The sequence below is a fragment of the Clupea harengus genome, chromosome 16 (genome assembly GCF_900700415.2).
Source record: "Clupea harengus chromosome 16, Ch_v2.0.2, whole genome shotgun sequence".
Lineage (NCBI taxonomy): Eukaryota > Metazoa > Chordata > Actinopteri > Clupeiformes > Clupeidae > Clupea > Clupea harengus.
In genome coordinates, this window is record NC_045167.1 from 12,127,003 (window position 1) to 12,142,935 (window position 15,933).

At 41.0% G+C, this 15,933-nt stretch overlaps 1 protein-coding gene across 2 annotated transcripts; it reads left to right on the forward strand.

The window, feature by feature from the left end:
• The first annotated feature begins 754 nt into the window (after positions 1-754).
• Positions 755-15,292, forward strand: ano6 (anoctamin 6). 2 transcript variants are annotated; one of them, XM_031582475.2, is made up of 20 exons: positions 755-1,027; positions 1,206-1,264; positions 4,374-4,502; positions 5,249-5,314; positions 5,637-5,915; positions 6,192-6,305; positions 7,941-8,056; positions 8,141-8,275; positions 8,603-8,708; positions 8,851-8,911; positions 9,077-9,222; positions 9,795-9,872; positions 10,178-10,403; positions 10,903-11,072; positions 11,254-11,351; positions 13,250-13,380; positions 13,799-14,004; positions 14,263-14,474; positions 14,780-14,885; positions 15,030-15,292. In XM_031582475.2, exons 4-20 carry the CDS (start codon positions 5,279-5,281, stop codon positions 15,192-15,194), a joined length of 2,385 nt encoding a protein of 794 aa, XP_031438335.1. In that variant the 5' UTR covers positions 755-1,027; positions 1,206-1,264; positions 4,374-4,502; positions 5,249-5,278; the 3' UTR covers positions 15,195-15,292. The 2 variants fall into 2 exon arrangements, with proteins under 2 accessions (XP_031438335.1, XP_012679872.2); XM_012824418.3 differs by lacking the exons at positions 755-1,027; positions 1,206-1,264 and having other exon boundaries at positions 3,658-4,502.
• The last annotated feature ends 641 nt before the right edge of the window (positions 15,293-15,933 follow it).

Sequence of the window (15,933 nt, forward strand, 5' to 3'; positions counted from 1 at the left end):
CAAAATGTATCCAACAGAATTTCGATCCTCACAACCGTTTGTCCGGTACAGCCACTCAAATTCAGCAGAAAAGCCGCCAAACAGGAAGTGAAGTCATATCTCAGCAAATCTTTCAGATATCAACACCAAACTTGGTAAGCACGTGGAAGACACTACAACATGTTCCCATGTGCAAAGGCAACTTCATATCTTCAAAAATGATTGATATAAAGCAAATTGCATTAATTGCTAACGCTAAAAGAATGCTTTACACATTTTTCATTCAAAAAGTGATACTCTGATTCAATCACAAGTTCATATGAAGACACTTGAGAATGTTAAGTACACAAATCTGAAAAAAAGGCGACTGTAAGATGAAAAGTAGATTTTTGGTGAATATTTGAAACATGTATGCTTGGCTAATTGCTAGCACGATTTCCAATGTAATCTCTCCCTCTCTGCTCCCGTGCCAATTCTCACAGACACAAACTTCCCCCTGACACACCAAAAGCTTGGCAATACGCACACACACCATTTCATGACATTGTGGCCTGACCAAGGCCCCGCTCTCTCCTTAGCTTAAAGCCAAGGCCCTTGTGGATCTTGACAGTATTGCATTTAAAATGTAATATCCCATTGGTAAGTCTGCAGCATGGATTTTTCTATACAGTGACAAATTGTGCAGAATATACATTTTTCCCTGGTTCGCAATCTTTGAAGGAACCCGCCATTGCTGCCTGCAGCTATATTTATTATTTGTTTTCTTTATTTTGTGTTACTGAGACGCCCAAACCTGCACTGTTTACAGTGATCTGTAGGTGGCGGCATGCACCAGTAGGTGTAACCTGCCATTAAAGTGAAAGAAGAAGAAGAAGAAGAAGTGTCAACAGTGATACATCTAAGCAGTATTACTGATATTGTCATGCCATTTCTTGTGTATAACGTATATATCTTATTAAGAAATCAGATTTAATCAACGATAATGAGTTCACAAATAACTTGTGTTGGATGGGTGAGAAGAGGAGTCGCAAAGGAAACACCTGATAAAGTAAGTAGTATGTTAGCATGTTACAGTCTGCTAACTTTTCGGAAACCTGTAATGTCAAGTATGTCGATATATGTCATGCATTTGTCGTTGGTTGCATTGTAGAAATTTGTCAGACTGAGTATAGTTGCATTGTTATTAAATGTCCAATATTCTTTATCTGTGTGATTTCATTTTTCAGGTGGAGCTGAGCAAAGAAGAGCTACAGCGTATAATAGCTGAAGCTAAAGACTCACTGGCGTAAGTATTTTACTCATCTCAAGTAAATTTGCCAATGTAACCGGTGTAACTTCTGCGTTGTGTATTAATATATGTGACTCGTGGACAACAGTTGCTGAAATGGATATTTATTTCGTATCACTCCTGTGAAAGCACACCAACAGACACAGTTTGGTGAGCTCCCGTATACTAGCTCCACTGTCAATGCTCATTCCCAGCATATACCAAACAGGTGAAATCGCTCGGTTTTCCGTATCAGCCAGGGATTCCAGTTGGGTAGTTATGTGGAACTGGGTGGCAGAGATGGGCAGTATTTCAATTACTTGTATTTGAAATACGTATTTCAATCACTTTGAGTATTTTGTAATTTGTATTTGATAGGGCTGATGAAAAATCGAACGTAATTTGTAACAAAATACTTTAGAGTGGAGTAATTTTGTATTTAAAATACTCAAAATACTTTCTCCAGTGTTTAGGCAGAAGGTGTTTTTCTGTCGGATTCTACCACTAGACCGTCTGATATGCCTCTGAATGTCATTGTCGAATCAGGCAACAGTCAGGCAAAAATGGTGCTTCAAATGCATCCCCCCCCCCCCCTTTGGGGCGAAATGGAAATCGCCCCAGATATCTCTCATTGACTCTCTTAAATCCATTTTTTTTTTCAGAAAACAGGGCTGTGTTCGAAAACTTAGATAGCTGTCTTGATCCTTGTCAATTTATCTTCATTAGTACGTTCTTTCAAAGAGCGAATCGAGTTGTTGCACTGAACGTTAGCCATCTTGACAGAATGTGGCCGTTTCTATTACCTCGCACTTTACGAAGTACACTGCAATACAGTGCGTAGTGCACCCTAAGCACTTACATCTGTAGTGCGTTCTGTCGCTGATTAGTGTTGGCCCTGTTCAAAATGTCTTAAAATGCCTCCTTCCTTCCTTCCTTCCTTCCTACCTTCCTATTAAGGGAGCAGGGACTGTTTGAAATGTCTTAAACTTTCTCTTCTGCTTTAATAAGATACCTTGAAATACGTCACATAACGTCATTTTTCAAGAGAGCATATGAGCTGCCTTGATGTCTCGATGGCAGCAGCTATTACCCATAACTCTCTGCGCCATTCCCTAACCAGAGACAAATTTAAAAAAAGATGGCGGATGAAATTGTCGAAGTTCCACAAAAGTATTCACCGATGTAAGTTTATTTGCTTTTTTTGTTAATTTTTTTTTTAAGTGACAGAGAAATAAACAGTGTACTATGTAATTATGTCATGATTGATTAACAAAAATAGTCTGATTTCGTTAGCGATGTATCCGTTAGCCAGGTCGCTAACAGTAGCTGCTAGCTAGAAAATAAGCACACACATCGTGATGACGTCACATATTGCCGTACATGTTGCCGTACATGCTATCTTAATAGACTGTTTGAAATCAACGGTTTTTGAGATACCTTCCCCCGAAAGGACCTGTCTCGTCAGACACCTGTCCAACAAGAGATCAAGGATTAAGACAGCTATCTAAGAATTCGAACACAGCCGTTGTCTCAAATGGAACACTGACGGACACAAATGTGCAAGCCTTTTACCCATAAATCTGTGCGCCAGCTTCCTCTGGCCAACTGGAAATTTTAAACAAAGATGGCGGACCATCTTTCTCGCTTAGATCTTTCAAAAGTTACAGAGAAATAGACACTGTACCATCAGATAACACCATTATTGTAACCAGCAATAATGGTTGAAGTGATTTGCGAAGCGTCAGTCAGCCAACTTTCCAAACTGAAAAGCTGCCGAAAGGGCTCCTCCTCTTCCGCTACGTAGCTAAGATGGCGCCCGTTTAGGGTGAGTAGTGTCCATCGTTTCACACTGCATTTTTTGACCGTTTGCAGTGCGCCATCCGGGTACTTTCAGTGCCCTGATTTCTGCTGGTTCTGTCAGTGTGAACGCCCTAAGCACTGAAAGTCAGTGTTTGAAGTGTGCAAGTGCGCGGTAATAGACACGGCCTGTGACTTGATCAAAGCCGTATGACGTCCTTAAACGCAATTACGTATGACGAAAGCACGGTGGGGCGAGCCCTCCCGGAAGCCATAGAGATTGCATTGAGAGCCCTGTTTTGTGAAAACACGAGAGTCACACAGCTGCTGCCTGCAAAAATATATATATACATAATCAATCAAGTTGTTGTCTTTTAACCCTCTAATCACCATAGCGGCCGCCGAATTACTAGCTTTGCTTAGTTACACTGACATTCTGTGACTGTTCTTCATTTTTGTGGGGTTCACCAGAGCTTTGTGTACATTATATAGCCCAAACCTGAATGCTCTGCTATACCAAACTGAGAAAACGGAAAATCCAGAAAAAGTATTTCCTATATTTTAAATACAAAATACATGTATTGTATTTTGTTACATTTTCTGGCACCAGTATTTTGTATTTTATTTTAATACATTTATTTGAGGGATATTTTGTATTTTGTATCATTTTTGCCCATCTCTGCTGGGTGGAAACCCATTTGGAGCACCAGACATTCTGTTCTGTCTGTCACGATTCGGAAGGCAGAGACCCAATCGCTGACCAGATGCAGGAACTGTTCAGGTTTATTTACAAAAGGTTAACAAAAAAGTCCAAAAGGCAAACACACAAAAGATCCGGGCAAAAACTAGAATTCCAAAATAACACAGAAGATCCCAACTTAGGGACCCAAGCACTGGCAGAGCAACAATACAAGAAGCAAGGCAGAGCAGGAATACATGAAGGCACACAGCTAATTGGAACAGAACTCTCACCATGCTAGTATGACAGACTGAACTTAAATATCAAAGGGGGAACTAGACAACAAGACACAGGTGAACTAAATCAGGCAAACCAACAGGGAGATAATTGGGAACAGGTGAGGGGAGGAGACACGGACAACAACAAGGGAGCACATGGCAGGAATAAGGAAGTACAAGGACTAGACACAGGAAGGAAACAACGGCAGACAGAAGTAACATAAAACGATGAAGGGGAAACAAAGTAAAAGCAAGGGTCAAAAACAGAGCACAGACCTGACAGTCCTGAAAGAATATGTATGACACGATGGACGAGGACGTATACGAGTTTGAAGATGCTGAACTTCCTGACATTTCTGAGTTTTGTCCCCAGGCGGAATTCGACCAAAATCCTGACTCCCTTTTTTTTAATGATGGCAAGCGGCGCATTGACTTTGTGTTGGTGTACGAGGATGAGAGCAAGAAGGATTTGGATGAAAAGAACACCTTCCAGCGGCGAAAAGTAAGTGTTTGTGGCCACAGTGCATTGAAAGTGAGGGTTTAATGTTCAGCTTAGAAACAGAATGTACAAAAAAAATCAATACACATGGGTTGCTTGAAGAGAACATTGGAAGAGCTTGTTTATTTGCGAATTGTATCGCTGAGAGTAATAATACATGAGGACTAGGAACGTCACTGCAGATATGTAAAGACATTGTTCTGTCTTGCTGTGCAGAGGTACTTGATTGGTTCAATGAAGACTCTCCCTCTTAAAAAGCTCTATTTTGAGAAAATGACTTTGATATTTACTTGGAAACATACTATTCAAAGATGATGTGACTTGTATCTCCTGTCATTATCCTGGATGTGAGTTAAGTTTATGTTTTTATTTCTAATTAAGTTCAGATTGGATGTGTAAATGTTACACGTGTTATGAAATAAGCAGACATGTAGGAGGCTAAAGAAATCCCCTCCATGTTGAAACCACCCTTTTCAGATCTTTCACAACAGATGTTTTGGGATGCAGCCAGACAGCTGAAAGCTTTTAATTACAAAATCACAATGTGCTCTGGCTACATTAACGGCTGTTTAAGCAAGCAGTGATCAATTCCACATACACTTACTTCTCTATTATAGTTTATATGTACCAACAGGAAGTGGCTGGCCAGTTTGCGTGCAAGTCTTTCATCTTCACCTTATCATTCTACTGCATGTGTGTGTGTGTGTGTGTGTGTGTGTGTGTGTGTTATCCCTGATTACTCTCTACAGCGTAGGAGAGAGCATTTTGAAGCCAGTCTGATGAACATGGGCATGGAGCTGGAAGCAACTAGATCAGTGAGTGAATCTGACAGGCGGTTGTGGGGCAAAACCATAGGCGTGACTGTTAACTTATAATAAATAATAATAATTCATTTAATTTGTAATGCACTCTTCATTCAGAAGAATATCAGAGTGCCATATAACTTGTGGTATAAATGTGGTGTCCCATAGTCAAAACCCATCTGATTTGCAAGCCTACACATTTTAAGAACAGCAACAAAAAGGCACATGGCTAGAAGAATCATGATTTGTATTACATTCTCACTTTTATAAAAATTTTATTTTGAACCTGATTGCAGACAGTTTTTTAACAGTTTCTACTGCATGCTCCTTTCAGGTTGTGGATGAGAAAATCCTCTTTGTGAAGGTCCACATGCCCTGGGAGGTGCTATGTACATATGCTGAAGTCCTCCACATCAAACTGCCTATCCAGGCCAATGACCTGGCCTCTAAGTCCTCACCATTCAGCTGCTTCACAAAGTACTTCTACCCCAGTGAGGACGTCATCGCCACGGAGACAGAGTTCTTCACTGCTCCCTTTGAGAAGAACAGGCTGGAGTACTTCATCATTAAAGACCAGGATGAATTCTTCAAACCTGCAATGAGAAGCAGAATGGTTGGTGCACCGCCATCACGCTAATTATATGTTGCTCGACATTTGTGAAATGTCCCTATACCCCTATACCCTGAAATGTCTCTATATCTTGCAAAAACATTACATGACACATACTTTCTAATACAGTCTACTTCTTAAGACACTGGCACTGTTGGACTGCAGTGTTGGTTGGTGGGAGATTGTGTCTAGCAAGAGATCACAAAAACAGAGAATTCCTTTATAATGTGTGCACAACTGAATGTTTGTCAGTGATGTTACCCTTGCTTTTATTGTTAGGCGTACTACATTCTCTGTCGAGCCCCATACGAAGAAAGGGGAGCTGTGAAAAAGTTTGGCATCCACAAGCTGCTGGATGGAGACGTGTACAAGGCTGCCTACCCCCTCCATGATGTAAGAGCAGTGGGTGAGGGTGGGTCATTGCTGAAGTCCTGTGGTTTTACAATGACTTTAGTCAGCTTTCCTTTTCGTGCATGCACATGAAGTTTCTGTGTTGAAAACGCCAATTCTAGTTCCATTGTAGGGAACCATGCATATCCTGCTCTCTTCCTCTTCATTAGATTAGATTAGATTAGATTCAACTTTATTGTTATTGCACAGAGTACAGGTACTGAGGCAACGAAATGCAGTTAGCATCTAACCAGAAGTGCAAAGTAGAAAAGTGCAGAGTATGTGCAAATGGTAATTCAAATATAGATAAATAGGGTATATACAGTATGACATAAGATTTAAGTGGTATGAGCAGTAAGAACATGAGCAGCAATAAAGGTGATTAGTGCAGATGTGATATAGATATATGTAAAGTGTAGGTGAAGTACAGGTGAAGGTGGCAGTAGAAGTTATAAAGTTCTAAATGAGGTAGGAGACATGATAAGATATAAGTACGATGAATATGGATATGACAACAATTTAACATAAATACATATATACAATGAACAATTTAGTGCAAATGTTCAGTGGCTGGAGGTAGGTGTGTGGCAGTCAGGCCAGGGTAGAGAGGGGAATACAGGAAGGAGTGTGAGGGGGTAGCCAGGGGGAACTATCACTGTGGTGCAGAGTTCAACAGGGTGACAGCCGCAGGGAAGAAGCTGTTCCTGAGCCTGCTGGTCCGGGAACGGAGGGCCCTGTAGCGCCTCCCTGAGGGGAGGAGGGCAAACAGTCTGTGGTTGGGATGGGAGCTGTCCTTCTCGATGCTGCGCGCCTTCCGCAGACATCTCTTGCGCTGGACAGCATCGATGGTGGGGAGTGGGGAACCAGTGATGCGTTGGGCAGTTTTCACTACCCTCTGGAGTGTTTTGCGGTCCGCAACAGAGCAGCTGCCAAACCAGACTGAGATGCAGTTGGTGAGGATGCTCTCAATGGTGCAGCGGTAGAAGTTCACCAGAATCTGAGGAGACAGATGGGCCTTCTTCAATCTCCTCAGGAAGAAGAGACGCTGGTGAGCCTTCTTGACTATGGTTGAGGTGTTGAGGGTCCAAGAGAGGTCCTCGGAGATGTGGACAGCCAGGAATTTAAAGCTGGCGACACGCTCCACCTCCGTCCCGTTGATACAGATCGGGGTGTGTGCGCCACCTTTGGTCCTCCTGAAGTCCACAATGAGCTCCTTGGTCTTCTTGGTGTTGAGAGCCAGGTTGTTATTGGCACACCACTCTGCCAGGTGCTGAACCTCTTCCCTGTAGGCCGACTCATCGTTGTTGCTGATGAGGCCAATCACCGTTGTGTCGTCTGCAAACTTTACAATGGTATTAGAACCATGTACAGCTGTGCAGTCGTGGGTGGGTTCATTAGCAAAAATGGCTACCAAGAGACTTAGCCGTAATAATGAAAATCTTCTGTTTCCTGCCCCACCTGGTGTTCTGTGGGATGTAGAGTCTTGGGACAGGAAATGACCGGAGATGGTTCCAGCTTTCATCGAAACCACATGTTACCAAAACATATACTCACAGCAACACTGGTTTGCTGCTGTGTGAGAGTGATAAGCCTCTTCAGGTTTTGCACAGAAATGACTGTGCCCCTGTCAATTCACAGGGCCGATTCAATATCAAATCCCAAGACGAAGGATCTCCCAATGAAAGGTATCTGCTGTACACCGAGTGGGCCAATCCAAAAAGCTTCTACAAGATGCAGCCTCTGGACCTCATCAGGTGTGTGTCTTTGTGTTTCCGATCAATACATGCACCGATGTTATTATGGGGAAAACAAAAATAAAAAATGTTTTGTCTTTTTAGGAAATATTATGGAGAAAAAGTTGGAATTTACTTTGCCTGGCTGGGCTTCTACACACTTATGCTGACACTAGCTGCCATTGTGGGCCTCTGCTGTTTCATCTTTGGCTATAGAACACGGGAAACCAGCACATGGAGGTAACATAGGGATCTGTAACATCTGTAGTATTTATTTCACATACAATGCTGAAGGTTATCGTTTACCTTACAGAAAAGAACATCATCTTCCATTATTTTGACTTCCTTACACACAGAGATTAGGGATTAGATGGTTAATCTATCCTAAAATTCAATCAAAGTTATACATACTTTAAAGTGATTTGTAGAACTCCCTTTCAGTTTAAAGTATACAATATCAGTGCAATATCAGCCTGCTTTACTACCTGCACTTCAGAGCAACATACTGATGCCTGTTGGTTGTACTGTATGTAAATTGATTGGTCATTGGACTCCTCAATTGGACAGCAAAGAGGTGTGTGACCCTGAGATTGGTGGAAAGATTATCATGTGCCCTCGATGTGACAAACTCTGCTCTTACTGGCGGCTCAACAGCACCTGCGAGACTTCTAAAGTGAGTAACACACTGCATAACACGAGTGCAATACAAGTGAACCTTTAGGTCATGAAGATCTGCATTGCTTTCAGCCCTTAAGTATCTGTACTGCCAAAGTAAAAGGAGTCTACTTGGCTTTTTTTTTTTTTGTACTTTTTAGGATCTTTGCATATTTGACAACTATGGAACGTTGGTGTTTGCTGTATTTATGGCAATTTGGGGTGAGTAATATAATATAATTTGTGAAGAGGTATGACAATTTATCATTGACCTTTCAATTTGTCATGCACAGTTTGGATGTATGATGTTTTTTTTCCAGTACAGCAAACTGGCACTACTGTTAGTGCCTGTGAACACATTCTAGTGTAATGTCTAGTTTTCTTCAGTGACACTGTTTCTGGAGCTCTGGAAGCGCTATCAGGCTAGGCTGGAGTACAAATGGGACACAGTGGAGTTCCTAGAGCAGGAGGAGCAGCCAAGGCCGGAGTATGAGGCCAAGTGCATTTACCAGAGGACCAATCCTGTCACCGGGGTATGTATGAGAGGAAATTCAGCATGGACACTTTGAAAGCCTGCTGTGCTATTATTATTTCGACTTGTTGACAGCCAGTAAAATCTTTTTGGAGAAGCAAATTAGCCACTACAGAGAAACGTACAAGTCTGGATTCTTCTTAATACATCAGGAACACCTCACAAATCTGTTTTGCATAATGTTACGACAGGAAATGGGTTTTAAACTGTAAACAGGTGTCAGGAATATTATTTTTCCCAGGGTGTGTAACTCATTCATTAGGTTAGAATAATGTGTCTGTCCAAGTAAAGGCTGGTGAACCAACCATACAGACCAGGCCAGCGTTGGTGCTGCCTCAAGAAGGACAACCCCACTGAGAGTAATGCACTGTTGGTCTGCTATGGCATACCAGCAGTTTTCTATAGCATAGCTGGTAGAGGCCTCTAGATGACTTCTAGACTCCAACTACTCTGAAATATTTGCTTGGATCTGTACAAGCGTCCCAATGTGCTAGTTTGAAGAATTGTGCAAATCTTGAAAGTTGATTCATTGACTTGTTTGATGATGATTAATTGACTTGTTTCACTAAACAGGCAGAAGAGAAGGTGCCTTACACTGCCTGTGGGAAGTGTGTGAGAGTGTCTTGCGGAATTGGCACTGTTCTTTTCTGGGTAGTTATTCACATCAGTTATAACCCTGTTGCCATTCTGTACCAGTGCAGATTAGCTCTATCTTTGCTTACTTCACATAGTATATCATATCCTTCATATACAGAGAAACTGAACAATTATCATACTGCAATTCACACATGAGTCTGTAGATACAGTACTTTATTTGGTAATAATTTACAATTAGGTGGCATATTATCAGTAAATTACAACTAATAAAGAAGAATAGATACTATGGATTGTTTATCACAGTCCCTCTTATAATTTTCATTCATTTTTTTATTTTTATTTCTGACCTGCGATGACAGATTTTTCTCACCGTCGCGTCAGTGGTGGCTGTGATTGTCTACCGACTCGCTGTCTTCTTCACCGTCTCTAGAAGGCTGCGTGAAGACATCAAAGGACTGGAGCCTTTCAAAGAGTATGTGACGCCACAGATGGCAACCACTGTCACTGCATCTCTCATCAGCGTTGTCATCATCATGATCCTCAACAACCTCTATGAGAAGGTTGCCATCTGGATAACCGACTTTGGTGGGTGTAAAAAGTTTGTTTGCTATGGTCTCAGATTAGTTATCAGAGTCAGAGCCAATGCATCATATCAAACTGAGGCAGGTGAATCAAATGTACATACAGGTGTGGGGTTAGGGGGTCTAATGTTTCTATATCAGGGAATTAGTGCTCGAAATCTTCCCACAACAGCAGTGTATCACTTGTCACGGCACAATCTGATGTCTTTTATAGAACATGGAATGTGCATGACATCTTCTTTTTAGTGTGCGCATCTGCTTTGTCAGACTTCCTCCTTACTCTCCTGTGACCTAAAAAAGTCTAAACCAAGTCTAAACACACAAATGCAGTTCTTTTTGTAGTTTGCAGTTATTTCAGTTATTACACTTCTTATTTCAGAAGGTAATTTTACCTGGCATCATTGGGTTCCCTACAGTTCCCCCTAATGTGATATATGAAGATCAGTAAAAATACCTTTATACAGCGTGACTTTGACACAATATTCCATTCTTGTGCAACCCAGAGCTCCCAAGGACAAGGACAGACTATGAGAACAGTCTGACGCTTAAGATGTTCCTCTTCCAGTTCGTGAACTACTACTCTTCATGTTTCTACGTGGCCTTTTTCAAGGGCAAAGTGGTGGGCTACCCAGGAGAGCCTGTGTACTGGATGGGGTTATATAGAAATGAGGAGGTGAGACATTAAATAAATAACTCAAGATACAACTGTAGACAGAACATAAAGTTCCCATATGCCTATTATATGACAATATGTCATTATCCTGCAGATTCTTTGACATAAAAGATTCTGACAGAATGTTCACCCTCTGATGGCTGGTTAATCAATTCATGTTGCCTATTTTTTCCCTTGCTAGTGTGATCCTGGAGGATGTCTTATCGAACTGACCACTCAGCTCAGTGTCATTATGGGAGGCAAGGCCATCTGGAATAACATACAGGAAGTTCTGCTTCCGTGAGTGTTTGTCGTTCACTCCCCACAAATTGCCTCACACTCACCACATCTTCCCACACAGTTATCAGCTATCACAAGCGTACCCACATCGGCCGTCTGTGCTTTCAGAGTCTAGCCCGCTGTAGCCTCTTTTATGTTTGAGGAACATAAATGAACATCCAGACATGTACAGCTTTAACCTTACCTTTACTGTCTGCAAGTAACATCTATTAGCCAACATACTTGCAAACTTACAAAAACCAACAGACTGATGCACTTTGGCAATAGTTTTGCAATAGGTTAACTCCACATCACATGACCATGTATCATTAAAATGAATTTGAGGATGGTATGAAATATGCTACCTACTAGGGGTGTAAATCTTTAATGACAAAGACGATCCGATTCGTATCTCGATACATGGGCACGATATGATACAAGAAAAGATGCATGTTGATAAAAAACGATTCAGTACGATTCGATTCGATGCAGTTCAATAATTGAAAACACTGTCGTGAGGAAACAATGGACCTCATTCTCGAAAAAATTTTTTACTTGTTAAATATCTTCTTACCAACCTCAAAAGACCAACCTCAGAAAAGATCTCCGCTGGATTCATGAACGCCTGGAAATGTGTTCTTAATTGAACGCGCTTTCTCATGCACCTAAACTTGCATACAGAAACGCCCCGCCAGCTCCTTATAAGGGCATGTTATTATGTGCACACTCCACAGGCAACGCGAAAGCAACTTCAGAGACTGATCATTTCAAAGCAAGCACCGGTAAACCCAGACCTAATTTCACCAGGGCAGAGGTGGAGGTACTGTTACAGAATGTAGATATGTCAATTCTATTCCACAATGGCTATATCCACGCGATTGAGTTTAGTGGTTATGTATTTATTCACTGCCATTTCCATGTTCATATTGTAACAAATCACGGAAGTGCGGAATATTTGTTATGGCTTTTTATTAAACACTAAACACAACATAATGTCAGAATGGCACGGGCTTTGCTGCCCTGGTACAAGTTATCATGAACAGACTGTGCTACCGTCACACACCTGTATAAACTCCGTCCCAACACAGAACAACGGCATGCAATTAGAACAGTAAGAAACATTGTTAGGGAACATCGTTGAGCGCTAGTGCATCACATAGAGAAAAGTATGCGCCCGCCGCACGGCATTATGAGGCGACTATGCCGGCACGTTACAATATAGTGCTTTTATTTATGTTAGGACATCATGATGGCTCGGTCTCGGAATCATGACTATAAATGTTAAACATAATTGTTAATGATACAAATTCTCCTATTTATTATTATTATAATTATTTAAATCCGAGGATGTCTGTAGAATCACGCAATCAACAACGATGTATCTTCCTTGGCTGAAGTAGCTAGCATAGCATTGGCCATTGAAATGAATGGGAGTTGTAGTCTGTCATTCTCTCCAGGTCTTGGCGTTATTTGTGAGAATACAGCCTGATTGGCCAAAGCCGGCATAGCATAAACCAATGACAGGCTGTCATTGTTCTGACTGAGATCAAATGCAACAGGTCAGCCGTGTTTTTTGTTTTGCGTAGCAAGTTAACGGAGAGACAAACGCTTGTGAACCGGTTCATAACTTTTAAAATCAGGCAAAGACCAGTTTATGCCATTTTAATACCGATACGGGACGTCACGCATCGATGTAGTCGTATCTTACACGCTAAAAACGGATATCGATAGGTATCGTTTTTTTTTTACACCCCTACTACCTACAAAAACATACCATTACAAGACTGCAAAAACCTACAGGATATGGCTTTAAGCAAGTATAGTCCTAGTTTATCTCAGGCAATATATGCCTTTTCACAATAAAATGACTTGAACAGAAATGGATTGTCTTGTGCTCAACATGTCTCGTCTTTCCTCAGGTGGGTACAAAATCTGATTTCCCGTCACTGCAATAAAGTGAACTCTGAGAAAATAATTCCACGTTGGGAGCAGGACTACCAGCTGCAGCCGCTGGGAAAGTTGGGCCTGTTCTATGAGTACCTGGAAATGGGTGAGACATTAAGTACATAGACTAAATGAAGGCAAATAAATCTACATTTACATTTAGTCATTTAGCAGACGCTTTTGTCCAAAGCGACGTACAGGGAGAGAACAGTCAAGCTAAGAGCAATAAAAAGCATGGTGTAACAATAAATACTACTTTACATGAGAATTAGAAAACAACAACCTAGAAAAAAGGAAAAAGAAGTGCAGGAATGTAACTGCTGATCTCTATTGGTTTATGCGCTACGAGTTTTGAAACTCACCTTGACCATTCACCAATACAAAAAATATTCAAAGGCAGGCACTTGTTTCACAGCGAAAATCCAGAAATTATTTTACCAAAAGCACCACTAAGAGTGAATTTGATTTCGATACTCAAACTGTATGATATTTGCTAATCGAATTACCCTCTTGTTTCTGCCCAGTAATCCAGTTTGGCTTTGTGACACTCTTCGTGGCCTCTTTCCCTCTGGCTCCTCTTCTGGCCCTGGTGAATAACCTGCTTGAGATCCGTGTGGATGCGTGGAAGCTGACTACACAATTCCGCCGGATTGTGCCGGAGAAGGCCCAAGATATTGGAGCGTGGCAACCAATTCTTCAGGGTGTTGCCATCTTGGCTGTAGCGACCAATGTGAGCTATTTGACAGTATGCCGAACCGCATCAGTGCAGCATACACCATACATATTTAGCTTAGCATTCAGAAACAGCAATAATGGCAAACAGATCAAACTAAAAATCTAAGCAAGCACAGTCGAGTCTAGCTTTTAATGTGTAAGTAGCTTGAACTAACTGAAGATAAGCCATAGATGTAAACTGTTGTTTAATTCATGGAGATTTGGAATCTGCCTAGTGTATTTCTGAAATGTACTCTTTATGTTTCTGTTGTAGGCAGCCATAATTGCCTTCACATCAGATATGATTCCACGTCTGGTGTATTACTGGTCCTTTTCTGTGTCACCATATACGGAGAACTCCAGCCACACCATGACAGGCTACATCAACAACACACTCTCCATTTTTAACATCAGTGATTTCACAATTGACAGTATGCCTCTTGACGAAGTAATTCCTTATTGGTTTAACACCAGCACCACCTGCAGGTACCAAACAATAACGCAGCATAAATAGTATCAAAATGTTGGCAAATAGACCAGTTTTACTTTACACACCTTTTTTGTCTTCACTGATTATCAGTAATCATTTTTTTCTAAAAAAGGTTGTGATTAAGATTTTAATAAAAAAATGAGGGCAACAAAGACTGTGTGTGAGCAAGCATGTGCTCTTCAGACAGAGATTTAACTTTACAAAAGAGCATTCCCCAAAAGTCTTTTACCTCAATATTAGGTGTATGCCTAAACCTTATATAATTTGTTTAACCTTGATACCTCCCCGTTTTTAATTTTAGGTATCGAGACTTCAGATTCCCTCCAGGTCATCCAAGACAGTATGACCACAACATCTACTATTGGCATGTCATAGCTGCCAAACTAGCCTTCATCATTGTTGTTGAGGTTAGAGTCCTTGCCTTTTATCTTTTATTTATCACTGAAATGAACTACATGTCTGTTTAAACCACCGTGGATGTATTTAATGCGTGTACGTTTCCTGAACATTTCTGTAATGTTTGCTTTAAATCTTTTTTTTTTTTTTTTCAGCACATTGTGTACATCACTAAGTTTGTGCTGTCATATGCCATCCCTGATGTGCCCGACAAGGTGAAGGAACAAATCAAACGTGAGAAATACCTCACTCAGGTTCTCCTCCACGAGGCCAACCTCAAGCAACCTCATGCAACCTCAAGAAGGTCGCCAAACATGTGAAGCCCTTCGCTGATGTGATCAAATGTGATTTGGAGGGAGAGAACCTGGACCAGCACTTATGAGCCTTCCTCGGGTAGCGACAGGGTCAAGTACTATTTCAAAAAACAAGTGGAAGTTCTGTCCGTTTTAGCAAATGCTTCCGTGCGTTAATGGGATTCCTTCCTGTGGAAAATGTGGTATCACCCAATAAGAGCTTTATGTATTAGATTATTTTATCTGTGGTACTATTGGTTGGTTAAAATTGGGTAGCAATTACTCAGGTTATCCCGAAATGCACATGCTATGAACAATTTCTTGGAAAACAGGAAACTAAGCACTGAGGACTGCACCACAAAATATTATGAATATGTTTTTAAAACACTGTGGTATTTAGGTCATTGCAATGGATAAATAGGAGTAAACGGGAGGTACGTACATGTGTTACTGTTATCAAATATGATAATATCGGTTTACTGTATAGAGGAAATGTTCTTTAGCCTGCCACATCGTTTCCAATAACAGTTTGTTACATATGCTTTGGAATCTTAATCCTTTGCACTCCACTTGACAGCTATATTATGGAAAAGGGTAAGAATTTTGAACAATATGACATTGAAGCTGTTAGCTGAAAATGTATTCTGTATTTTAAAGTAGCATAACGGAACAATTGCTAATCGCTAAGAATATGCTAGCGGCTAAAACTAACGAAATCTCATGAAATGTGCTGACTTTGACATTATGACAAACTAGTTAGTCAACA